Here is a 27,170-nt window from a genome sequence, read left to right on the forward strand (position 1 = left end):
ATTTCCAAAGTGGTGTATAAACACCACTTTGGAAGTGTTGCTGTTTTGACAACTGAAATTTCAGTGTGCATGCAAGTGGCCAGGGAGCGATTCAAACCTAGGAAGAGTGCTCGAAGTGATGCAATGGTGCACAGAATGGCCTTAAAGGGGAAATTGTCCAAATTTAAAATCAAGTCAAGTTATTGCCCTTTGTGGGTGAATTTGTGGCCTCCCCTCACAGAAGGAGGGAGGATTGGTTTTGCTTAACACTGCATATGTGGAGCTTTATAGAAGCACTCAGCAATAATGTAAATTCATAAAGATATAAAACATGCTACAACTTAAAAAAAAAAAGGGGGGGGGGGGGGAAAGAAAAGAAAGGGAGGCTCTAGTATGTTCCCTTAAATACTTTGAGGCAGCCCCTTTGTCCTTAAGCTAAGTGGATTCAAAATAATCCCAGTCAAAGATATATTATAGACTGCTCAACAAGAACAGAATTAAAGTGCTAGGAGAGCTTTTTTCTAACAAAAGGACAAAACGAGAAGAGGAGGCATTAAAAGACAGCCATGTTCGGTAATACTTTCTTAGATAACGTAGACACAATTGGGCCATTCAGTCTGACCCTGTGAGATTAATAGGGCAACTCATAACCTGTCAATTAACTGTGCCAATACTAATATTCCATGGGACATGCGATAGGCTTGTTACATGGCAAAGCAAAGGGAAAAAATAAGGTCATTTTTCCTTGAATGTCCTTTCCACATTAAGCATTTAAATCATCTAAAACATTCCCAATATTAGTGTAGTATATGGCATAGTTATGTGTATTCTTATTTATTCTTTTGCAAAGTGGTTTAGATTTCCACAGAAGGTAATCAGGAGGATGTGATTATAGATTATACTGCTCTGATATAGACGTTCAAAGGAGGACAAAATTGTTGCGCAATAATTCAGCCGAGTGCTGATCAAACCAACAAATACAGAGTGAGGAATGTAAGTGAATGCAAGCATAAGCAGGAATCTTGTTCTATAAAAACTGCTTGCATTTTGGATCCATTTATATTTTAATACTCAAGTAGTTCAAATATCTTCCATGTTTTGTGTTTGTAAATTCAAGATTTCAACCTTCATTCATTGGAAGAAAAAACAAAAAAAACAAACAAACAAAAAAAACAAACAAACAAACAAAAAAAAAAACCAAAAAAAAAAAAACCCCACCAAAAAACAAAACACCCCCCCCCAAATATGTCCTTACCATTTTCTCCTTGTAGACCATTTGTCTGAGCCACTTGAAATCAAGTGGTTTGAAAGCAGATAGAACAAAAAGTGAGTCTTGTTCGTAGTTTTCTGGGTTCTGGATCGCACCCTCTGGATATGTAATCCTTATGGTGGTTTTGGTTCCTACATCTTTTCCATAACCTTTTACTAGAGCTTCATTCAACCTGTCAACGCAAGAAAGACAACAAAGGGTGGAATCAGGAACTTAAGAAAAGCATAGTGAAAAGCACAGGATTATTATTTTCGATATTTAGATAAAACAGCACGTCTGCAAACAGAAAGAAAGCAAAACCTCCACATGAAGGTTCAGCTGACACATAAGCACATATGCAGTGCTGAAGCATAAGCTGGGTCTATGCATAAAGACTGGCCAGAGGGAAACCCAGCTTGCAACCTCATCACAAGAGCTAACATCTGCCAACATCTGGGTAAGCCACAGTCATTCTGGAAACAAGTGGAACGTTAAGTTCAACCTGAGCTCTCAGACACAGTCACTAAAGGTAACAGTACATCCTGTTTTATTTTGGAGTTTCCCGTTTTCATCTTTAGCTCGTTTAGCTGAATAGTGGGCTGCTGTGCTCGCCTGTGGGCTGAAGCGAGTTCACAGTCCACTCCACTCCAGGGAATGCCCGTCTGCCTGCAGTAAGCTCTGATGTCAGGTGGAGGCAGTGTATAAAGTATGCATAACAAAAGGTCATAACAAAGTATGTTACCGAGTCCCCCCCAAATAACAAAAAATAGAGCAGAGACTTCTCGATATTCCACAATACCGATTCCCAGCTCACTGAAGCAACCATGCATTCCTATTTGGTCATGTGTTGATGATGCAGAAGACATTTTCTTCCCTTCAACTAAAAATTCAAGCTGTCCAAGGCCCCCCTCCCCCCAAAAAAACAAAAAAACCACCTTCACACTATTTAACTTATTGTTACGTTCCCCTGAGGGGTCTAGGCGGTGAGGGGGAAGTAACAAAAAGTGCCCGGGTCAGAAAAAGGAGACAAGAAGGCATAAGGGTTAAATTAAAGAGTTTTATTAAAGTTTCTATTAAAACTAACTAAAAGAGACGGACAAGCCGCTATCACCATTTAAGAAAACAAACAAAACTCAGGCGTTGGTCAATAAAGCAAAACGTAAGCCAAAAAGAAAGAGCAGCTCACTAGCTGAAAACCACCAAAAACACACACACAGCTCACTAGCTGCAAACACCACAAACACACAGCTCACTAGCTGTAACCACACTAATGGCACTCTGGCCCAGAGCTCACCTTTCCCTGGGCTTAAATCTCCTTAATTATTGACGAGAGTAAGCTGCGTAAAAGGGAAAGGTGGCACCTCAGGCAGAAGGGGTGGTGGGACACGCCCACACAGGCACCTTCAGGAGGAGGCCCTGCTAGGGCCGTAACACTTATACAGAACACTGCTGTTATACAGAATCCCTTTTATTTTGGTATCTTACCTGACCACCACATCGTATTCGTCTATTCGGGACCCCAGAGACTTGTTGGACAAGATCCCACCATTACCCACGACGATGCATCGTTTACAGCTGAGACTGGAAGGCAGGACAGCCAGACATTAGTCATATTAAGAAGAAACAAGGAAACAAAAAGAGACTTCATGTTGACGCTGACGAGTAGGGTGCAGGTACCTGTCAAGCTCCTCTCCCAGCCCGTAATTTTTTGTTATAGTCAAAATGCTGTCTATTATTCTCTCTGTAGAGAAAGAAGAAAACAAAGCAGGATTTTAAAGACAGGACAGAACCTCCATACTACAATAAATCCCCATTAAAAATTCATCCATGAGTACATTAAATGCAAAATGTGGGTGAAATTCATTGCCAAGCTTATAATTTTTACCTCGGCAGTGAATGATGCTCCATGTATCAAACATTAAAATACTCCATCTACTAATCTGGCACTAGAAATGGAGCTCTGTCATCAGAGTCAGTCAGTTTAAGCGCTCAGAACGTCCTTCTGGCTCCAAAGACGAGTTGATGTTCTCAAATAATGAAAATGACATATTTGAAAAGCTCAAACTGGGGGAAATCACACTTTTAAAGGCCAAACAGACTGCCAAAGATTTCAACATACCACCCGAGATATAACAATCTAGGTGGTCTTCAAACAGGAAGAGAGAACACCACCCTCCGTTTATTCACTCATAGATAAGGAGTGACCAGTGAACCTCAGGAATAGTGGTGATGGGGATTACAGGGGGGGAAGCTGTTGTATTCTGGAGAGGAGTGAATCTGAGAGAAACAGCCATACGGAGTTAAGGATGGTATGCGTGTGTATGTAAAAACTCTGCCATAAAAGCACTCAGAGTGGAATGCTGTTTTCAAACAATCACATTCTCCTGGTTAAGTGGCCGGTGTTGTACTCGTCTCCTTGCATGGCTAGCACCCCTCTGATCACAGGTTGAGAAACGGCAATGTTTAGCCATAGCGTGCATTCCTGCCATGTTCTACGGGCTATTGTGCTGGAGTCATAGCTCCAGCATTAGATCTTGCATGCATTTCTTCCTCCTGACCATTTTTAGACCTCTTATATTTATAACTCATCTTCTTCAACATCCCAAATGTGCAGATTCCATTAGAGTTGCACCTATTTTTGTTTCATCTTACATTTGCAGGAATTTGTAACTACATGGATTTAACAGCTGTGATTAAAAAATAAATTTAAAAAAAGTCCTCAATTCGCATCTTCATCGTTTAAAAAAAAATTAAAAGAAACACAAAAAGCCTGGCATTATTTTATAGCATTCTATTTCATTTATTATATTCATAATGCAGCACACCATCTGCCTTTACTCTCACTCTTGTCGTTTCTCTTGGCCTCTTTTTGCAGACTGAGCGTTTAGACTGGGGCCTCAAACCAGGTTGTAAGACATATTATAGTCCATCCACACTGTCTAACAATCCTAATGATTAACCTAGTGAAGAGTGGCGAGCAGAGCCACAGCTTATTGTTTGGATGTAGTGTCAATGTCTGGCGTCAAGTATCACCCTGAGCAGCATAAACACAAGGCCGAGGACCACACCTGGATCCGAGCGGGTGAAAAGTGAAAAATCACAATGGGTAGTGTGCTCTTTCAGAGGACAACATGGAAGCTAATTGCTCAAGTACCTGCGGTAAACCCTTTCAGCAAAGCATGTCTTGTGGTAGTGCCAAAAGACAAATTGCTGCAAGTGCAGACATTAGTCCAATGTGGAACTCTTGAAATGTTAAAAATCTTTACTGGCAACACCGGCGAATAGCAGAAGCATCACATAACACATAAACACAGACACTTTGCTGGAAAGAGTGGAGACTAAACACTACAACAAATCCTGTGATGAAAGAAAGATGATCGCAAAAAAAAAAAAAAAAAAAAAAAAAAAAAAGGCCAAAATTTTATCTGCAGTACAAAGATAAAGTATCACTATCCTTGATAAATTAGTTAACAACTGTGAAAAAAAAAAAAAAAGAAGAAAAAAAAACTGCTAATGACTGCAAATGTGAGATGTGTTCAAGTCTTTGGCAGCAGCTCACAGTCTGGCTGCCTTAATTGTGCTTCCTCCTAACTAAGTGTAAAGTTGCATAACGGTCGGTGTGATTTCATTTGGTGGACATGCTGAGAATGAAAACAGCACCAATAGTGCAGGGACATCACTCCTTTACTTGTAAAACTGTGGAGCTGCCTGATGAGGACACAGTTTTTAAATAGTCTGCTGTAGCTTTCTAACCCTGGATCAGTATTTGCAAAGATAGATTAGCTTCTCTGATCATTTGTACACCAAACTGGATGACGATCCAGTTTTCAGGTGTTAAGAAAAAGTTCATCCCTACACACATACACAAAAAAAAAAGTTAATGTCCCAAACTAAATATAACAGCTGGAAACAAGCATGGATACGTACAGAAGCAACTAACAACAAATCACATCCTTTCCTCCCAACAGGTTCTCCAAAAATAGCACTGCAAGGAATTTATAAACTCATGGTTCAACACCCTCACACCACAAAATTCCTCCAGTCTATTAACAGTTTAAAAAGAAGTCCACTTTAGACTGCAGAAATAAGATATTTAAAAAGATTTTCATTCAAAATTTAAATTAATCCTGAATTTTGAGCGATCACTGGCAGTGTAGCTTTATTCCCCCCTGGAAACCAAATCAGGGCAGCTTAACGTTTATTTTTCCTTCTTCAGGCTATAGCTGATGTGTCCCAAAGATACTTCTTGGCAGAATAAAAAGTAAAAATAAAACTCCCACCCACCAGCGCTACTCCGTGGTCTCAATTTGGAATCCTTTGTGGAGTTCTATTCAAGATCCACACGTATCATCTCTCCACATGAGTACCACTAAAAGGGAAACCCCACTGCCATCACAGTCCGTGGAGAAAACAGAAACCAGGTGTAACACTCACACAGGGAGCGCTCTATTGATAGCTGTGGCTGTGTGTGTACATGAGTACACGTTCAATTGACGGTGGAGAACTTGACAGAGCACAAAGGTAACATTCCCTTTACCTTCTGCTTGTAAGTATTGGAAAATGTGACAGAGCACGCCAGTGAAGACAGATTAATGTTATCTCTTAGGTTCCCATGGTACTGTGTACTTGTTCGATATCTGAAGTGCTGGAGTGTGTTAAGGTCAGTTAACAAGTGCAAACACTGTGTGCGGACATGCTAACGTTGGAGTGTTAGAAGACATCAAATTTTCCGGTCCCAAGATAGAGTTCATCCAGCAAATAAATGTAAATCACTTGAAAGGTTACGACAAACACAGAAGTCTGCGGAGGTTGGACTGACTGCCTGAGAATACTAAAAAAAATAAAAAATAAAAATCTATCATATACTTATGAATGTTATACCGTGAGAGCATTACCAGTATTACCATGTTATGCTTCGCTGGCTGTGAAGGCAGTAAAGCAAGTATTCTTTAATTTCAGGCTATAGGTACTAGACTTTCCCAGCTGTCAGGGGGCAAAAAGTGGGGTACATCCTGGACAGGTTGCCAGTCCATTTCAGGGCAAAAACCTAGGGAAAGCAACCATTCAGTCACATTTACACCTACAGACAATTTAGAATCACCAGTTAAAGTAATAACCAAGTCTGTGGACTGTGGACTGTTAGCTAGAGTGCTGGGAGAGTACCTATGTAGGTAGAGTCAAATTTTGGATTTGATTGGCAATTCCATAACTACAGCTTAGTGAGTGCAGTTTTGACACTCTCCACCTCCGGCAATGGCTCAGGAGGTAGAGTTGGCCATCTGTCAATCGGAAGGTTGTTGGTTTCCTTCACTCCAGTCTGCATGTCAAAGTATCCTTGGGCATTATGTTGAAGGTGTCCCTGATGCATCCATCAGAGAGACAGGTTGGCATAGAAAAAAAAACTGCCTGTGATTGGGTGAAAGAGGCTTGTAGTAAAAGACTTTCGAGTGCTTCGAATAGAAAAGCACTTTATACGTTCCAGTCTATTTATAGGGGCTTGGTCTCAAATTAACTGTCCATCTACATCTGCAAATTAGAAGACTTGCTTCCAAAAAGACTTTAATCACTCAAAGTGATTAAAGTGACCAGTTACATATTTTTTCACCTTCAAGAGAAAGAAGACTGTGTTGTTGGAGATTAGCTTTAACTAAACAAAGGTTGATATAAGACCAATTAGCATCAGAGCTAAAAGCATGACCTGGGAGCCTGATCTAAAAAGGTTTAACCCCCCCCCCCCCCCCAAAATAATGTCTTTCAGTTTCTTGTGTCTATTGTAAATGAATGTCTGCAACCCTTTCCAATCTTAACAGAAACTCATCTTGGGAATTTGTAAACACTCTGTGCTTGCATTATTATTTGGAGACTATAATTATTAATAATTATCCATTTTTCAAAAATAATATGCAACAAACAAACATGCAAAGGAAAAATACATTATTTCCATATTATATATATTATGTCCAAAATACAAACTTTGCAATAATGGTAAAAAGAAATTCTTTAAGTCACAGAGGAAATAATGAGCCTTATTTTTCTTAGATCTCAGATTTTCTCAACAACTCATACAAAACAAACCAAGTGGAAATTCAGTCTGAACTGTTAAAATAACTTCTTAGGAGACATTTTGAAATTGTTGGTTGGTATGTACTGACTGTAGCCAAGTACAAACAGTATGAGGAGCCAAGTGATAAAACCCCGATAAATAAAGAATGTCATTGCTTCTACTGAACAAAATAAAATATTGGCAAGCCAGAATATGATGTTGATTAATACTGAAAACACGCAAAGCTTGTTGGCTCATATCTGAGCTACCAGGCACTACAGGCACAAAACTGCACTACATCAGGCATCAATCTCCCACACAGCCTCTAAACTTAACAGTGGCAAACGAACACATGCTCAGTCTTACTTTAAATGGGCACTCCACCAATCTTTATGGCTTAAGCTTGGCGTCTAATTTAAAGAGGGGGGGAAACGTGAAAATAGCTGTCCTGTGTGGCTTTGCCCCCCCACACCCCACACACACACAAAGAAATAGAAAATTACACCAAAACTTGAAGAGCTAGAAATGAAGATATTTAGAAGACAATGGTCTAATGAAGGACTGACATGCATCAGGGAAAACATGAGAGAAGCATGAACCACAAAAAAAAGTCAGGATCTCAAAGCTTCTTTCTGTTTTTATGGGCAACTCCTTCTAAAACCCCAGAACATATAATTACTATAATCCACAGTAAACATACACACTAGTGGAGGGTCAACTGTGATGAATGGCTTTACCTTGCGTTTTAAAGCCGAATGGAGGTAAGTAGTTGTTGACTTTTGATAGCCGTTTGAAGTTTCGATCAAGAAACATTGGCGCCAATTTCGTAAACCTGTAAGAAAGAAGAAACAAAAGTGGAGATGGTTCTCATTAGCAGAGATACAGAAGATAAAAACACCAATGCTGTAACATCCAGTATTTTTAGTATAACAGCTCCTGTTACAAACTTTCAACAATTACTTATTGTGTGCTGAATCTATCAATGTTTCCGTCGCTCTATGCGACGGCCCGGCAGGTTCTCGTAATCCTCACTACACTTGGGATAATAAAGTTTATGTTACCAAGGAGGTGATAACTGAATTTTTATGTCCCATCATCATTAAACCTAGCATCCCCGCACCCCCTCCCCACACCCTGTAAGAGCTTCCTAAAATGAGCAAAGCCTCCACAAACCTTAGCACAACAGCTCAAATCTAAGCAGGTGATAGAAATTAAGAGGTTGCAGTGCATAACCCGTCAACATAACCTCTCCTCCAGGGCCTAAATCACATCTGACACATGATGTTGTCTGAAACAACACTCATGTCACAATGGTTTTTTCCTCTAACGATCTGAAGCAAGACTGAATTAGAGTGGAGGATGTTGTTCTCAATGAAGAGACACGATAAATCTTCAGGGGTTGATAAAAAAATTGTTTTACCCACGACAGAATACATAGTTGAAATGGCTAGAACAAAATGTCAGTCCCATTAGAAAACAAATTAGGCCTGATAGTCAAAAACACCCCATTGGCCAATGTTTTTAATGGCCCACGACCCGCTACTTCCACCATCGCCTCTTCCTTATCCTGTGTGGCTATAGAAGTGTGCGTGTGTGTCTCTCTTTGATTAACTGCAGCTCCGATATCAAAAAGGAGTCATTTCCTCTTAGTAACGCCTGTGACCCTAGCGCTGGGTTATGTGCCACTTTTGCAAGTGTAGCTTCGGGATGGATGTGTGTTTTTATAACCCGCTGTCAAGCTCGAGGGATGCAAGGCAAGAGGAAAAAGGAGCAAGGAGCCGTTTGTGTCGTTTCTCCTCTGATGTTTACATGGATGGAGCTCTATGGATGTGCTGTTCTTTAACAAGCTGCCTAACATTTTGTGTCAAACTTAAAAGCATCGTGACACCCCTACAGAAAAGACAAAGTTAAGGAGATTTATCAAACTGGTGTACATCTTTAGTTAATTTCTAAAGAAATACAGAGATTACATTACAGAGTGCTTATTGCACCTCTTCCCCAGAACTAGACCACCAGCAATATAAGTGTTGCATTGTGCTGATGCACCTGTCCAATAAACACACAGAGCTGTAAATTATTCCTCCTGGAGCCGACAAACAGCATTCAAACTATGGAAGCACGAAAAGACTCACAAGCTCGATCACAGCTCTGTGTCTCAGCACGACCCTTGAATACTTGTTCCCATAAAATAACACTGCCACTGGTTGACAAGAAATATGTGAGACACAATGACCAAACATGGCTGACATTATTGGGAGACCTTCCGGTTAAGCTTCAGCCTCTTCCAAGCACGGTAATCATTCTTTGAAATCCTCATTATTCTCCAGCGAGCGACTAGAGGTAGTTATGTATGGCTCTCTCTCCACCTTGACTCACCTCGCCTGACAGGGGCATGCACACTCAGAGACTTGTGTCCAGGCAAAACAAATGGAGATTCATTAAACCTGGGCCTTCTGAGGCCACATGGGGCTATAAATAACACGGGACCATTACAAGTCAGTGAGCCCTGACCAACAGTCAGTCACTGACATCCTGACCAAGCAGAGAGACAGGGGGCTGCTTGTTGTTAAATAAGTAGTGAGGGCTCCCAAAAACAGCCAACAGGCAGGGATGCATTGTGCTCATTTCCTTTGCTGGGTCCATCTCTCACAGGCAATATTTTCATAACCGTGCCACTTCGAGTTCACTGCCAACACTTGATTTAGGGCTCTAATACAAACAGTTTTGGGGGAAAGGAGAGGGTGAGGGGAGGGGCGTAAAATAAATTGGAGACTGCAGGGCAAGGAGCTTCAGAAGAAGACAAACATGGAGGAAGCAGATGATGATTAGATGGAGAGCCAAAGGACCTCACTGCTAGAGGTTAAGTAGGTTTTCTTTAACTGTCGAACTGTCGTCCACACCAATTCACACAAACTGTTAACGAGAATATTTTAATGGTAAACGTACAAAGCAGGCAGAAATAAAGAACGCTAACAGATAAGATGTTAAACAGCCGACTTCCCTTCCACACAGGAGACAATAAATCACGACCAAACACACACACAGCACAACTGTGTACATTTGGCTGTACACTTACACTTATTTATACAAATGAGCATACAGACAAACTTATACTAAGTGCAGCATTAATTGTGCTTATTGACCTGTGAGAGACTGGGTTGAAGGTGGTAGTAATCAGTGGGCTCCCAGGGGTTTTCTGTGTTGAACAGAACTTTGATCCGACACGTGCGGCTGATGAGAGGAAGTCATTACCAGGGAGGACATTGTTAAATCATAGCCTCTCATATAGGTAGAGGGCAGTGGCACAAAGTGCTTTGTCCATCTTATTAAAAAAGAGTTACAATTTATAGCCCACAGGGCAGCTGATGGTGTTATTTAGAGCATTTGGAGCCACTGTAGGTCATATACCTTTAATAGACTCAATTAAATACTACTACTTTTAATTTAAAAGTTGGAAAATAAATGGCACGGCAGAGTAACAAGTTACTACGACTGTTAAGTATGGGAATTGAGAGCTAGTCACAAATTGTTCAGTTTAGTAGAATGGCATGCCTCTGGGTATCAACACTGGTGTGTCACCTACTGCAAAACCATGAAGTCAAACTTGTACAAACCTTCACAGTGGCTGCCCATGATTGTCAGGGATCACAATAGATTGCACCTATGTGTCACTACCATTTCCATTTTTTTTCCACTCCAATCTCTTAACTAAGGAAAAAAACATACCACAAAAAATTAATAAAATGAATCCATGTATGGAGACGTTGATCTCTGGAGACCATCTCAGCGGTCACTGGGCGACCGACGGGGCCCACCTTGAACATGTTGCTAACACGCTCCCATCTAAAGCCAATTTGCAATCACAATTTAACATGCATGTTTTTGTACTGTGGTAAGGAAACCCCACACAGAGACGGAGAGAACATTTAGACTTCAAACAGAAAAGTCCCAAATGGCCAGAGGGTTCAAACCTACAAACTTCTTGCAGTGCTAACCACTCTACCACCACACGCAAACAAGCAGGATTCAATGCTGAACAGGTAGATTAAAACTTGGTGCTTCAGGCGATACATAAAGGAGGTTCAATATATTCCTTTGCCCAATAGCTAGGTCAAGTAGTTACTTTAGTGTCACAGCCTATTATTTAGCAACATGAAAACTACCCTTGCGCAAGAACGCTAAAAGGACAATGTCCAATAGACTGAGCTGAAACGGACGACAAAGTGGAGACAGTGAAAAATCAAAAGAACCAATGACATCAGGAGGACTATTGGGGATTGTATAGACTGTGTAGGCTGGGTATTAGAGACCCCTTGATGAGTCAAGACAGGAAGCTGGTTGGTGGCGTTCACAGAACGCCTCTAAGGCTCTTTAACACGATAGGGAAGTGATGTGAGACCTTCTACTTAGGCGACAAAAGTTCTTTTGTGTAATGGGGGATCACAAGGACACAGTTGAGGTTTTGTGGTGGGGAGAAGATGATAGAAACATGATTGAAACTGGGGGAGACTGGATAGGAATGTAGGGGCTTCTCTGTTACTGACTCAAAACCCTTAAGGCCTAGTTGGCTTGAGGAGTGACATCATGCAAGTTTGTATGCTTGAGTAAAAGCGTTTCTCTTGCTGACATCCAGTTAACATTATCTATGCGTAAAGATCTTGATTTTGCATTAAAAGTTAGTTCTTCACATGCAAAAAAAAAAAAAAAAAAAAAAAAAAGTCCAAACGAAATGTCTCACTTAGGATAGATGGTGGCCATCTTAGCTGCTGCATATCCTGGCTTGCACACTCCTTCGCTGAGGTTGCCGTACTTGTATTCTAACTCCTGCGATCTGTACATTAAAAAGAAGAAAGCGAGAGCTTAATTAGACACATCGTGATAACTGATTGCCAATTAAAATGACAAATTCAAAGCTTCAAAAACTTTGTTTGACAAACAATCTGCAGGAGAGATGGGGCTGTGGAATTAGCTGGGAACTCGGCAACAAGTCAGCATATCACCTGTGTGTGTGGCAAGACGAAGCAGAGAAGCCTTGTTTAAATAATCATGCTGGCAGTGGTAAAGCTTGAACCTCCCGATTACTACCAGGATCATTAATAATGTGATGTATGCCATGATTCTACTTCAAATAAACAACGGGAAAAGAGAGGGGGGCCCGTGTCTTTGCACTATGTGAGGTCCAAAAATCAAAGTTGGCTGGAGAAACTGTTTGACTGGGGCCTTCTTGCACATAATCTGAAGCTCATCTATGCTAACAGACTTTATTTCAATCCTCTTCAATCACTTGCAGTAGAGTGGAATTAAAATCTCTGGGGTATTTCCATCAGTTTGCCTACCCCGCATTAAGATATGACCCAAGTCACAAAACTAATTCTGAGCTACAAGATGAATTGCAATAAAGTAAAGAAAGCGGCTGCATTACATGAAGTGAACCCGTGTGAATTCCACTTTAAAGCATGTGCTGACATTGTGGTTGCAGTGGATGTGGACTGTGATGGCAGCATCTCATTCATTCCTGTGCGGTAACGTAGGGCCAGAGAAAAGGACCTTGCCATGGTGGTTTAGAGCCAATGTGTCAAACCAATTCAGGGAATTATACACACATCAACAAACACAGTGACACAATGACAGCTGCATAATGATCTATTGTAACATGTTCTTACTCTGACAAACCACAGCCAGTCTAAACACAAAACACTAACTGACCTACATCTCAATTCACACTTGTTTCAAAAGTTATTACTCAGACCACCTATCGTATCTGTGCTCGTGTCACCATCTGTGTTTCCTACACTGTGTGTTTATTTAAAAAGAGGAGGGGGGAGGGGGGAAGAAATAAGGCTAGATTAATTGGCCAAACGTTTACATTTTCATGTTTCATGTTTTCCCATTGATCAAGCCTGACTGCAGTATTCTGTGATAACAGATGTAAAACACAGCTGAATTAATGGAGTCAAAGTCTAAAAGGGAATTCGGTTTTGGGAATCCATCATGTGTAATGTGGCAAACGATGATGGAGAATAGCTAAATGTGTTATAATAGATGACATAAGTGTTTACTAGAAAGAGATGTACTCACAATTTTGTGTCCAGCTGCAGCAGAAAGCCCTGCTTATCATACACTGGGGACAGAGATGGAAAAAGAAATGGAAATTATCCATCACCACAAGAGCCCACAAACCACTTTGATTTAAGAAAAAACACAATAAGAAAACAGAACAACAACAAAGGTATGGCATCTTAATGTAGTCATCCAGCTATTCAACTAACAGCTCAGCAGCTGTAGTTGTAAACAACCTGTGCGGCTTTCACGGGGGAAACAATATGGCAGATGTAAACAAAAGCATTAGGATCAAGGATTTGTGACAAACAAGCAAGGTTAGGGAGAAGCCAGCCAAAACAATCTGTTGAGTTTAAAATAAAAGTTAGAAAAACAAGTCAGAGATCACCTATGGGCAACCAAAGGGACAGCCAGTAGGTGCCTAGTGAAGCGTTGAGGTAGAAGAGAGAGAGAGCACAGAAAACCAGGAGGAACATATTTAAGGTGAAATGGGAGCTTTGTTTCCATTGCAGGCCGACTCTTTGCAATAAAGCTGATTGGGTCTGCAAAATACTTGCTATGATCATTTCTGGCCAAAAACATAAATAAATAAATAAATAAAAATCTGTAACTACATTAGCATGGAGGAAATTAGGAATAGTGAAGCATTACACCTGCAGTTGTGGATCTTGTCAAAGAGAAGCTGGAGAATAAAAGAAAATAAAGATAAAGAAAAAGGGTAATGGGAATGTCTGACGGTTTGAAAGGGAAGGATCCAAGCACTGCCCAGGAGGCAGGGAACTTAGCCTTAGCAGCCAAGATGGGTGACACATCTGTAGAACAGCAGCCAGAGGGCAGAGTCAAAGCAACTTAGTGGTTTATCTTAACCTGCAGTAAGTAAATCTTACGTCTTCTAACCCTTTACAGTATAATCCACCAAAATTCATGCAGACCGTTTCACTGCTGTTTGTTACCAAACTGAGACAACAGAGGGCAGTGTTGTATTGTCCTTCATAAGAGAATGATGGCTGAGCACATGTTCATTTCCCCTGCAGTTGTTATGAGTGTTTCATCAATTTAGCAAAGATACTTCTAAAATCAAAGTACTTTTTTTGGTTCGGAATAGATCAGACTGGAAAAAGCAAACAAAGCTCTCTGACTTCTTTGAAAATGCCACGTGTTTCCCAACCTAACAGGGCTGTTGGTTCCCAGGGTTTTCTTTAAAATGGTGTCTGGGACAACAATGATGGGTAAAACTTTGGGCTGGTGGGGCTGCAGCTGTACCTGAGCCTACTATTTGTCCCACGTTGTTGTCCATTTCCAACTCTGAAACAGAAAAGGCTCAGTTAGCACCTTTTGAAGTCATTCTGTCATGGCAGCATTGGACTTGAAAATAAAGCCAAGTGGAAATGTCAGGAGTTACGGAGTAAGAAAGAGGAGGGGTTAGTGGCTTTAATCCCAGTGGGCTGAATTATGACTGTGAATTCCAATCTTTTGAATAAAGACAGAAAGCCCAGTGAAGTAGAAAATTAAAAGCAAGACTCCATTGTGGTTATATGACTGTTTGGACACTGGAACATTGAGAGTATGATGAATGAATAAGCACAAACGGTTTAAAACCGTTTTGAGACATAAAAAAGGGTTATGGAAAGCGATGTGAAGTTAGCAGATATTTATATTTAAACCCCTCAACAACTCAACCATTAAGAACAAAAAAAAAGAAAAAAGAAAAAAAGAGAGAAATAGAAAAAAAATGCTTCATAACTGTAACCCAGTATATGTGGGCAGAGTCCCAGTGCCTCTACCTGCAATTCTTTTCACTTCAGCACCTTTAGTCTGGGCTCTACTGTGGGCTCTAGTCTGGGCTAGAGTCGGCTCTTCTGCATCTTTGTCTGTAAACAAAAGGGGTTAAACTGAAATAAGATCATGAGGATAAAGCTGTGAAGGCAACTATTAACCAAACAACCAATATACAAGGTCCTAAATATATATTAATAAATGCTTTTACTTCAGCAAAAAAGACAACAGTGGCCACAAACAAGAACAGATGCGCACAAACAAGAGGCAGCGACAGAAATGAAAGGAAACGGAAATATAACCCGATCCTTCAGTAGTGGCTTACACGGAATACAGATAAGAATATAAATAGGTTTTAAGGAAGTTTACTTTAAAGACGGGGCTTGCAATATTGATAAGCCTGCAGTGAAGATCACTTTGACTTTAATTTGTATTTTAATATACTTTCATATTTCTTCCTCTTACAGAAAAGTGATTTTAATTTGTTTGGCAGATCAGATAAAGTCTGAGGACCTTTAACAAGGTTTTCAACCAAACAGATGTAAACTGCTGCGCAGAAATGTTTTCTTTTACAAAACAGGCTGTATGCAAAACCGAGCTGCTGCCTTTCACAACTGTTCAGACTCGCCAATTAGCGAATTTCAGGCTCTGTTCCGGCTGAAACTGTATAGGTGTATCACTATAGCGCTGAGACAAGAGAAGTTTATCTCTGAGGCGGAAAATCAAGCTGGGGATATTTAGAGCATGCTCTTTGAGCTGCTGTTGAGCTCACTGTTAATGAAGCACTGAGAGTGACAGAGAGAATCCCATTTTAAAATAAATATACTGGACTGCCTTTTGCCATCTGAACTGCCACGTTCACCTGTCTTCTCCAGTCTGATGCTCAGTTTGAATTCTTCTTGACCACATCTACTACATGTGTAGTGATTAATTTTATATTGAACAGGTGAGTGCATGGGTTTACAGATTTGTGAGCAAAGTTTAAAGAAATTCTTATGAATGCCTCGGACAAACAAGAGGGTTAAATTCAAGACAACATTTTCAATTCATCTAATGGAGTTTGGGCTTTAAGTAATCTGGATTAAAAGCTGTGGCATGTTGGCTACCGCAATTACAGAGAAACTGTTAGCAGCTCAGTTGGTGCTGTACACATTCTTTTCTCACCCTACAGACGTTAATTTCAAGTGTGATTTAGCACCCTAAAGTAGTGTTCTTGTTACTAGCAAGGAACCCAATAATAAGTGACCCTGCTGTTGGTAAGCTTGAAAACAAAGTTGGCTGTAAGTAGATTATCCATAAAATTGAGATAAGTTTAGCATGAACACTCTTAGAGGGACAGTCTCTTTTGAATTCCTGTTAGAAAACAGGTGGACAACTGAGTGTAAAATGTCATGCTCACCCTCTGCAGTCTGCATACTGACTACGTTGGGGAATGGATGGGCGCTTACTCCCATCTATATAGTAACAGCTTCTTTGTTTTCTCAAGTGCATTTAAGACTACTCAGCCACCGCTATTGAGAGAAAAATGTTAGGAAATGTCAGTGAACGTGTCCACCATCTCATTCATTACAGACTACATGACAGATAGGTGGCAATGTGCGAGACTGGTTTGGTGGTGTGCAGTATAGGATTTCCACAGGGGACTGATGTCTCTGTTCAGACGGTCAGTACAATGCCTGCCGATGGTATCCACAGAAATGCACTGTGGAGTGGTTGGAACTTGGATGTGTTAGTGATAGCCGTGCTCTTCCTTCTGAAGTCTACAGACCTGTGTCTATCCCGGGACAGGATGGGTAAAAATACCTGAGCGAATGAACATTTTCTAGCACTCAGCTGTGGTGAGTGCAGTGTACTTTGCGGTAGTCTGTAAGGGGAGCGGCATCAGAGCTGGTGGCTTAAGCAGACTACACAAAGTGATTAGCAGAGCTGGCTCTGTGATTGGCTGCAAACTGGACACTTTGGAGGCTGTGGTGAAGAAGGGGTATTTGAATAACCTGTTATCCATCAGGGATAATCTGGGTACCCTCTGTGCCATTTTCTGGACAGGCAGCAATGTACCTCCTCTAAGAGACTAAATCAGCCCCACTGCTGCAAGAACAGATACAGGAATTCAAACAGAGGACACAAACTTTTGGATTTCCACAGAGCGCCACAATTACAAGCATAACAAGGTGATAAAGCTATGGTTACTGGCTCTGCTGCAGACCTAACCTGCTCTGATGAAGGTGACGCTCAAGTAAACAGATCCACGTGTACAAAACTACCACCTAATGAACTATTTTGTGAACATAAGTATTACTTGCAAGCCATCATTAACCTTTGTGCAGTTATTGAGTATTACAAATTTATGGGAGCAGCTTTATTATTTTACTTTGTAATCGCTAGATATGCTATCAATGCCATTTTACTGTTTTATAACCTTTAATACAAATTCCCAAGATAGAACACGCAAGCCTTGCACTTCTCTGACATATGCAAAACAGAGTTTAGAAATAGGCCTGCTGTTTTGTTTTTTTTTTGTTTTTTACCTTGTCTGGAATTGGAACTGGAAAAAATACAGCTAAAATGCTTGCACATTATTATGTAACAGAACACATAGGTATAAATAGCAGTTAGACCTCACTATCTCTTGCCATTAGGGCTGTGACACTGACAGTCTTAACAGAAAACCTTTTCATTTCCTTCCTGGTTTCAGATAGACCTCAGCGCTTTTCCAGTCTTACTAATCACACAAAGCACACAACATATATTCATACAGTCCTTTTTAATATGTTTATTAAGCCTTTAATGTTTCTGTATTCTTCTAATATACGAATAACATTTCTAATATTTCTCAGATTGTATTTGTGTCCTGGTTTGTCAAACGTGCTGCTCTCTTTGCCAATCCACCCTTCTGCTTGTGGTTGCCTATATGCTACAAAACAGAGCCTTTTTTTATATTTTTGCATGCATAACTAGGTAGAACAGCTCTGTGCTGACTTACTAAGTTAAATACACCATTATGTGACCACTTAGGGATCGTGCATGCTTGGATAAGTGAAACCAGACAAGGAAAATCTTTCCCTGCTTTATGAACCTCAATTACCAGTACAGGCCCCACCTCAGCTGAAGAAGCGTGTTAAAATACCGACTAGAAACCATCTCACAATAGAATCACATGAGCTGACATAAAGAGAAATTGAATACAATGATCACACACCCATGTTCAAAACCAGCCTTCACTTTGATTTCAAATTCCCACGGTCAAAACAGCGGAGGCAAACTGGTAAAAGAACCGATTCTTAATAAATGTAAACAAATGTAACCAATAAAATTTCCCAGTATTTCCCAGCTGAAATCCCAAAAAGAGTGCACAGCAATGCCACAAATCAGTGAATGCATGACAGTACAAAAAACAAACAAAATAAATGATGGTATTAATGATGTTTATAATCAAGTCTCCATATAACACTTGCCCCTGGAGCACTAAGTCCTGCACTGTAAGACAATAATGGTGAAGAGAGGGATCACTCTTGCGACAGCACAGCTTAGCTGACCAGGCCAGAGGGCGGGAGGGACAAGCCACATGTTCTTGTTTCCCCTTTGACCTTCTTTAAGCCAAACATCTGGTATCACAGCACTACGGAAAGCCAATATTTCCCCCTGCAATCTTCTTTTGGTGTGCTGCTGAAGTGTGTTCACTCTCTTCACATCATGCACCCTTATACGTAACCTATTAGAAGACACTGCTGCTGTACAATTTCAAACCTACAAAGGTAACTGTACAAAGCTGAACGCCTTTGTATTTCACACTTTAAGATGATGAATGCTCATGTTGAATTTCAAGAAAATGTGAGATGTTGCAACAGAACAGAAGAGCCTGGTTAAAAAAGAGGAAGAAAAAAAGCACTGTGACAACCAGGACCATTGACTGATCACGTGATCTGTCAGTAATGCAACATAAGAGAGATGAGTTTTTTACTTTTATTTAAAGTTATTACTTTAACGTCATATTTGGACTCAGGGAGTTAGCCACCGTCACGTGGCAACTAGACAAACTTAAAAAAAGAAAAGCAGAGGTGCCAAACAAGGTTCAGACCATTAAAAAAACAAAACAAAAAGGTTGTATCATCAATGATTCACGGACAAGACATTGATAGTGAGAGTGCTGAGTGATCCAAGAACAAACAAGGCCAAGTTAAAACAATGAGGACAAGTCAAGAAAGTAGGTCATAATGTATGAAAAATGTGAACAGAATCTATGCGTGGCTTCCTACTGAAACACTTTCCTTTTGGAATCAGTATAAAAACAAATTTAGCTGCATGGCTAAAAACATGGCACAAATGTCAGGGGAAAAGCTGATGCCCTTTTTGTTACTCACCATTTCTTTAGGAGGGCAATTCTGGGGAATGGTGATAAGTTAAAAAAAAAAAAAAAAAAGACGAAGGAAAAAAAAAGATTATTCTCTCACTCCCGCTGCAGGGTTTTTAAGCAGTTTGCTGCACTGCAGTTAGTTAATGGGATCAATTATTGAGGTAAACAGTTTTATCTTGATGGGAATAAAAGCAGAGTGCATCAGTTAATAGCTTGTAATGATAAAGAGCTGCAAACTAACTGGAAAAAACTTACACTTGTGGTTTCTGTGTCAAAACACTGCTCCCTGAGAAACCTTTCTTCAGAAAACTTCCAACTTTCTACCAGAAATCTTCTAGCCCCCTCTGCTGGACACAAACAGCTGTGTTTTGGAGAGGCCAGGGGCTTTAGCAAGTTGGTTGTTAAGCACTTAGCCAAACAGAAATGGGTTTTCATCATTACTTCTCTAAATAAATATAATTCAATTTACAAATACCTACTCATGACCAACACCCAGCAGGTGTGCTCTCTGTCTACATTATTATGTGCTAATTTTAACTAACTAATTTTCAGTTTCAGTGGCAGATGCAGTCGTACTGTGAAACTAACTGCCAGCCTCATGTCAAAAGCATAAAGGAAAAGGGGTGAGGTCACTTGATCAGTTGTACACAAAGTTTGTTTTGTTTTTTAAACTGTAGTCTAGGTGGAGGCAGTTAATTTCCATTTCTGAGACAATCCACATGGGTGTGTCCACTGCTTTTATACTTGATGTACAAGCAGATCTAATTAAAATGTCCCCTCCACATTCAGTGCTCCTCTGAAGTAAATGAAAAACTAACTTTCACATCACAAACACACAAGTTTTGAGACATAAACACAAAGCTTGGCCTTCTGGCCTATCAAATAAATAAGAAAAACAAAAACAAAAATATGAGCGTGCAACTAGCTGACAGTGAGCGCAGAGAAGCAGACAGAAAAACAGATTTAAAAAAAAAAAAAAAGAAGACTTGCTCTCTCTAAAAACAGATAAAACATGCAATGTTTCAAACAGCTACGACAGATGGACGATGACGTGATGGAATAAATGTTAGTCATACTGGAGATGTCACTTACGAGACTTCTGTCCCCACATGGGTAGATGCAGCTTCCCGGAGGAGTAGTAAATAAAGCCCAGGACCAGCATGGGGCACAGGATGAACAGCAGCTTGTGTGCAGGCTTCATTGTCTTCAGTCATTCACATGGCACTATTCAGGTCATCACCTGGAATCACAGGAGGAGAGTGGGATATTTTATTTACACATCTGTAAAGACTAAAGCAATCTGTCAGCAGCACAAGAAAAAAATAAACTGATACAAACAAAACACGGTGATTAGAGGAGGGGGAAAATGAGTCATAGCAAAAGACTGGCTGGCAAGAAAGATAAGAAGAAGAAAAAAAAAAAGAGGGTAAAAATGTTGTTTTTTTAGGTCAAATGTGTGGGATGAAAGGTAGTTTTATCAAGACAGATCTTAGATTTCTCATTTAACTCTACAGAGGTGTGATTGTTGATCTCTTCCGTTGGTTACAACAGGAAAATAAAAGTCACTAAAAATAATAAGAAAAAAAAAACATTGATTTGATTCATGCAGGGAACCTTGACAAGAATTCCAAATGCAAGAAGTTACAATAACTGAGAGGCAGAAGAAGTCATTTTGTTTTTTTAGCACGTCTTTAAGACATGAGGACAGCAATACTGAAATGTATCAGCATGTGCTGCTAAAGCCCTCACTCCAGCAAACTTTTTCTATAGTTTAACAGGAAACCCCACACCCTGTGTTCATGGTTTGACACCTGCAGAGCGCTCACAATCTGGGCTCTCTGTTTAAAACGAACAAAAACTAAGTTACTGCTGTATTTAGTCACCGTTATAGCTCAGTTAACCTCGATCTACTTGCCTCAGGCAAACAAACGTTAATCAACATGCCATAATGCAATGAATTATGCAGTCTAGAGGTTACCTGGCAGAAGACAAAACAACCCAGTCAGTGAACTGTGTGACCTTGTCCCTGATTGGAACAAACTGCTAAATACAGGTCTGTTGTCTACAGACTCTTTCAACCCCTGACACCATTGGAGATTTTAGTTCGGTCTTTGGGTGCCTAGAAAAGCGCTATATAAATGCAATCCATTATTTTAAAAATATATAAATAAAAATAAATAAAAATATGAGGAGACCCTGCTGAAAAAGCATGCTGCAGAAATTCTCAGATCTGACATGCTTCAAAATATTGATATCAAATATCAAGTGGACTGTCTCTCATCCTGGAAATTGAAGGCAAACTGCAGAGAAGGACTCAGCAGCTTTAGCACAGGGAGGTGTCGAAGCACAGCTGAGCAGAGATAAGAGTAATGCCTCTGCCTGACACTTTAACAAAAAAAGTTAATAATATGCATGAGCCAACAGATGTTGTCCTCTATATTTAAAACGCAAGCACCAACCTGTGCAGTTGTTGACACTGCGCTGACCATCTCGCGTAAAAATGAACTTATTCATCCAGTTTTGTTGCTGCCTGCAATCTGTGAAAAGTTTGCCCAATAGACAGATAGGCAGACACACTGCTCGGTCGGTGCCTTTGACTACAGACTCGCAAACAAAACGCAAGACACCTAATTTTAAAAGAAAAAAGATTTAAACATAATAAAAATAAAGAGTAGGTAGGTAGGCCTAAAAGGGTAACCGCTGCAGCAGAAACGAACCCGAGGCGGTTGGAAGGTATCACAGGGTAAAAGTCTAGAAGCAACAGTCGCTCACCTCACCTCACCCCACTGCTCGTTTCATACACACGGTTCCTAAAGTGTTGTATCAGAGGCCACATTTAAGGTCAGGTCTCTATATTCAGGTGTAAGTCACGTTATTCGCCTACCTTCAGCTGAGACCGCAGGGAGGTCCTTGGCTAGCAAGAACAAACATAACGGAACTTTGAGTGGTCAAAAGTTGTGCCCCAGTCTTTCATAAAACGGCCGTTTTAACAGGGGTTTGCCTTAGTAAAGTCCGCTTACCCTGACGTCGTCGTAGCAAATGATTACCCAGATATTTACTGAGAAAGAGTGAGAGAGACAGAGAGAAAGCTGTGGAAAAGACGACAGATGACATGAACGGCTAGCTATTGTAGCCTCGGCTAGCCACTCGTTATGCTAACAACGCTGCGTTGGCACAGGGGGAGTTTTGCCTTCATCCCGTCGGCAGGCCTACAGTTTAGCGCGGCGCTGCTCGAGACATTTTTGAGGTACAACAGCGAGCTTGGTGAAACGGTCCACGGAGGCAGTACGGATAAAAAGGCTCATAACAACAGCGAGTATACCAGAGCCCGCAGTACAATACTGCGATTATACAGCTGTTGGTGGTAGAATGAGAGACTACCGGTTTGGCTGAATTACCCACCGCGATCACAGCCGAATAAAGAAAACACGGTTTAGCCACGTCTCATTGCCATTCCCAGCGGACTGTTATAAATTTAGTCTTTACCTTTTCTGTTTCCTTCCGAGTCCCCCCGTGAGAAACAGTACCTCTCTTAGAATAAACAGAGGTTTGGCCGATAAAATGACAGTGTTCTCCCTCCTCTCCAAGCCATCTTGATAAAATCTGCGAAAGTCAGTGGATCAGTAAGCAGAAGACGAACGGCTCGAGTCTGTGTGTGTGTGTGTGTGTGTGTGTGTGTGTGTGGCTGCTGAGACAGGAGAGCTCCCTGCCTCCCCGGGCTCTAGTGTGCATCAAGAGTGACCAAAGAAAAACGCACTCCCTCCATCAACATGATGATGATGATGATCAGCAGCGGCTTGCTTGTCCACAGCAACACAGTTTGCCTGCAACGGTCACATGAGGCTTTCAGTGAATTACGATGCCCCCTCTTCCTGTTTTAGTAGGGCCAGGATGAATGCACCTTTTCATGTGGATCTTCACGTGGTGCTTCTCTTTGCTTTTCTGTTGTTGTAGTACTGTTGTAGCTGGGTTTGCATCAATAGCTCACATATACACGAGCCGTCCTTGTTCTGCAGCGATAACAGAGATCCTGTAATGTACAGAGCATGTTGTCCTGCCTGTCCTGTTAGTGTAATGCTATGTGCTTGGCCAGCACAGCTTTAATTGGGGAGTATGTTTTGATCCCACAGTTGGGAGGATTAGTATTAGTTGACTTGAAGCCATTTTTGTTTTCCCTTTAGGAGGATTTTGTAGGAAGCCTTTGAGGAGAACATTCTCCTTCAGTCAATCCTGTCTCACTCGATTAGACATAGATAATGAGACGATCAGTTGTATGGGCAGAAATCTGTGCCATCAGAAACTGAATTTGAATAAGTTAAATTTGAATTTGAATTGCTCGGATTGAATCTGAATTGTAACTTAAATAAATGCTTTTAAAAACTGAATATAAATTATCCTAATTTGAAATTCAATTTATTGGTTTGAAAATGATCATCACTAAATTGAAATTGAATTTTATATTTTGAAAATGAATTAATTTGCTTTGAAACCGTATTTTATCCTTTAAAAGTTTAGCTCTGAATAATTTCAGATTCACTTCTCACCATTCAATTTCAGTTCCAAAATTTAGTTTTTGGGGACTTACATCCGGTTCCGGTTCAAGAGAAATCGAGCGCAGATTAATAGAATTACGTTTTACTAGCAGACCGAAAGTGTTACTGATGGGAATCTACAGCATCTTGAGCTGAATTAAGACTTCAGAAGTCATTCGTCATGTCGAATGACCAGCGGATAAACTCACAGGTTGGTAATAAATGTATTACATGTATAAGAACAAGCGTCATGTTAACAAATAATAGCCGTACAGTAGAGGTGGGAATCACCATACATCCCACGATACGATATTATCACAATACTTAACGCACGATACGATATTATTGCAATTTTTTAAAATATTTTGCAATATTCAGATTCTGTACATAAAGGTAAACTTTATCAATATTCATTTTATCTAATATCAAAGTCTCACACTCAGTCTTTCTCTCATTTCAGTCAGTTTTATTGTTGACAAACTTGAACGGCTTGTATTACAGTCTAGTCCAACTTAACTGAATGCAACTATCTGGTACAATTATAGCTATTCTGAACTATGCAATTTATGAAAACTATGCAGCCCATTCAGCAACTGAAGAATTTGAAAGTAAATTAAAACAAAATATAATTTTACATTAAATAAAAAAGTTTTAAACTTAATTAAAATAAAACATGTCTTAAATTAAAATGAGTAAACTGTCATGTTTATTGCTGCCAAAAAAAAAGTTAAACACATTTGGACAGTGAAGGAATGTCAGGATTCTTGCTCAGAAAAAGGAGCTGATCAACATGCTCTGAAGTCAGAGCATGTTCCAGTCCACAAAAACTTTTTTTGTAACAAAATATCGATTTCTGCTGTCCCTGTATCGATACATTATTAGTAAACAAAATATCACGATACTACACAGTATCGATTTTTCCCCCACCCCTACCGTACAGTAACTTTTAGCTGTTAGCTAAAAACGCTAATTTAGCGTAGTTTGCCCTGGATTCAGCTTCCACAAACAAATATGATCGACTGTTTCTAGTAGAATTCCAAAGTTGTCATCTTGTACCCTTTCAGAGCCCTGTATGCTTGCAGAGACCCCTACAGTAGGGAAACATGCAAAACTGTGTCCAAACCTTTGTATTTTAGCTTTATTTATGTCTTACACAGCATCCCAACTCTTTAGCTAACTTAATAACTTTAGCTAAAGTGAATAGTTAGTCTAATTCATTAGTGCAGCATGGTACATGATGACAACTTTGGAATTCTACTAGAAACAGTCGATCATATTTGTTTGTCGAAGCTGAATCCAGGGCAAACTACGCTAAATTAGCGTTTTTAGCTAACAGCTACAATAAACATAAAAATTACTGTACGGCTATCATTTGTTAACATGACGCTTGTTCTTATACATGTAACACATTTATTACCAACCTGAGAGTTTATCCGCTGGTCATTCGACATGACGAATGACTTCTGAAGTCTTAATTCAGCTCAAGATGCTGTAGAATCCGATCAGTAACACTTTCGGTCCGCTAGTAAAAAGTAGTTCTATTAATCTGCGCTCGATTACTCTTGAACTGGAACCGGATGTAAGTCCCCAAAAACTGAATTTTGGAACTGAAATTGAATTGTAGAACTGAAACTGAATGGTGAGAAGTGAATCTGAAATTATTCGAGATAAACTTTTAAAGGATAAAATACGGTTTCAAAGCAAATTAATTCATTTTCAAAATATAAAATTCAATTTCAATTTAGTGATGATCATTTTCAAACCAATAAATTGAATTTCAAATTAGGATAATTTATATTCAGTTTTTAAAAGCATTTATTTAAGTTACAATTCAGATTCAATCCGAGCAATTCAAATTCGAATTTAACTTATTCAAATTCAGTTTCTGATGGCACAGATTTCTGCCCATACAAATTAGTTGCTATGCTTTAAAGCCTCCAGTTCACCTCAAGACCTCACCACTATTTCTCACTTTCCGAGCACTAAAATAAGAAATACGTTTTAAAACAGGCAGACAAATTCAAAGAAAAAAAATGTTTACCAAACATCAAGGACCTGAACTAGTCTATATGAAGGAAAAATAGGAAATAGTCAAAGGTGCTTGCAAAGAAAAGCGTCTGGACTTCTTTAAGTTGCTTGAAGACGTTTCACCTCTCATCCGAGAAGCTTCTCCAGTTCTCAGGTCAAATGGTGGGGAGTCCCAGATTTAAACCTAGTGGGAGAATATCCCCCCCACAGAGGGACAAAAGGACCCCCTGATGTTCACATGAGCCAAGGTGTGAAAATGGGTGTGGGTCCCAATCAGCCAGGGTTTCGGGTGAGCTCATTGTGAAACCTGGCCCCACCTTATCATGCAAATTCCTGAGGTCAGATGGCCCAGGATGTGAGTGGGCGTTCAGGGGCGCTTTTGTCCCTCTGTGGGGGGATATTCTCCCACTAGGTTTAAATCTGGGACTCCCCACCATTTGACCTTAGAACTGAAGAAGCTTCTCAGATGAGAGGTGAAACGTCTTCAAGCAACTTAAAGAAGTCCAGACGCTTTTCTTTGCAAGCTCCTTTGACTACGATGACCTGGATGACTGAGAACCTTCACAGACAAAAATAGGAAATACTTCCTTTTAAAACTACACATATTACATTCATCACTTCAGTGTTCGTAAAGAGGAGGTAATAATATGCAAAGGTAACCCACCCATTGTGTCAACTTCAACTTCACTTAACACTGACCAAACTGCATGCATTAAAAAAAGGCACCTAACCCAGGGGATGAACATGTGTTGTGTCTACACATAAAAGACTACTTAGCACAAAGCTAATTTTAAACTGTATCTTCAGGCCCTTTGTTACTAGCTACAGGCATAAATTAGTATTTTTGCAACAACAACGATGCAATTCCCAAGGCTATTAAAAAACTACTAACAAAAAACCAAAAACAAAACAAATGAGCAAAATCTTAAGTCAAGTCCTTGAAATAGAAAAGAAAAATCAGCAAAGACCTGATGCAGGACCAGAGAGATATATCTGCATTTGCATTTGAAATGCAAACTATAATCAGTATGTATGGGAGAGGTCAGTTGAGAGGTACAACTTGGTGTCTTTTTTTTTGTTTTAGATTACATTTTTACACTCCGACCCTTAAACCGCACAGAGTATGGAACTGAGAATTAAAAGTAAAAC

General features: G+C 40.1%; 1 protein-coding gene across 6 annotated transcripts in view; it reads right to left on the reverse strand.

Moving 5' to 3' along the window:
* Positions 1 to 23,602, reverse strand: part of st3gal3b (ST3 beta-galactoside alpha-2,3-sialyltransferase 3b) — a 41,124-nt gene extending 17,522 nt beyond the window's left edge. Inside the window, exons 1-10 of one of the 6 annotated variants that reach the window (XM_084911687.1) lie at positions 22,948 to 23,602; positions 20,554 to 20,701; positions 15,116 to 15,202; positions 14,595 to 14,636; positions 13,350 to 13,392; positions 12,010 to 12,102; positions 8,009 to 8,103; positions 2,906 to 2,969; positions 2,714 to 2,809; positions 1,235 to 1,421 (exon numbers count right to left, since the gene is read on the reverse strand). In XM_084911687.1, coding sequence (XP_084767813.1) covers positions 1,235 to 1,421; positions 2,714 to 2,809; positions 2,906 to 2,969; positions 8,009 to 8,103; positions 12,010 to 12,102; positions 13,350 to 13,392; positions 14,595 to 14,636; positions 15,116 to 15,202; positions 20,554 to 20,662 — 816 coding nt within the window. In that variant the 5' untranslated portion in view covers positions 20,663 to 20,701; positions 22,948 to 23,602. Of the gene's footprint in view, positions 1 to 1,234; positions 1,422 to 2,713; positions 2,810 to 2,905; positions 2,970 to 8,008; positions 8,104 to 12,009; positions 12,103 to 13,349; positions 13,393 to 14,594; positions 14,637 to 15,115; positions 15,203 to 20,553; positions 20,702 to 21,920; positions 22,313 to 22,345; positions 22,891 to 22,947 lie in introns of those variants that run through there. The other 5 variants (XM_084911688.1, XM_084911689.1, XM_084911690.1 and 2 more) reach the window with 5 other exon arrangements.
* Between the last annotated feature and the right edge of the window lie 3,568 nt (positions 23,603 to 27,170).

This window comes from Perissodus microlepis, chromosome 18 (genome assembly GCF_051167445.1).
Source record: "Perissodus microlepis isolate ML-2025 ecotype Zambia chromosome 18, ASM5116744v1, whole genome shotgun sequence".
NCBI lineage: Eukaryota > Metazoa > Chordata > Actinopteri > Cichliformes > Cichlidae > Perissodus > Perissodus microlepis.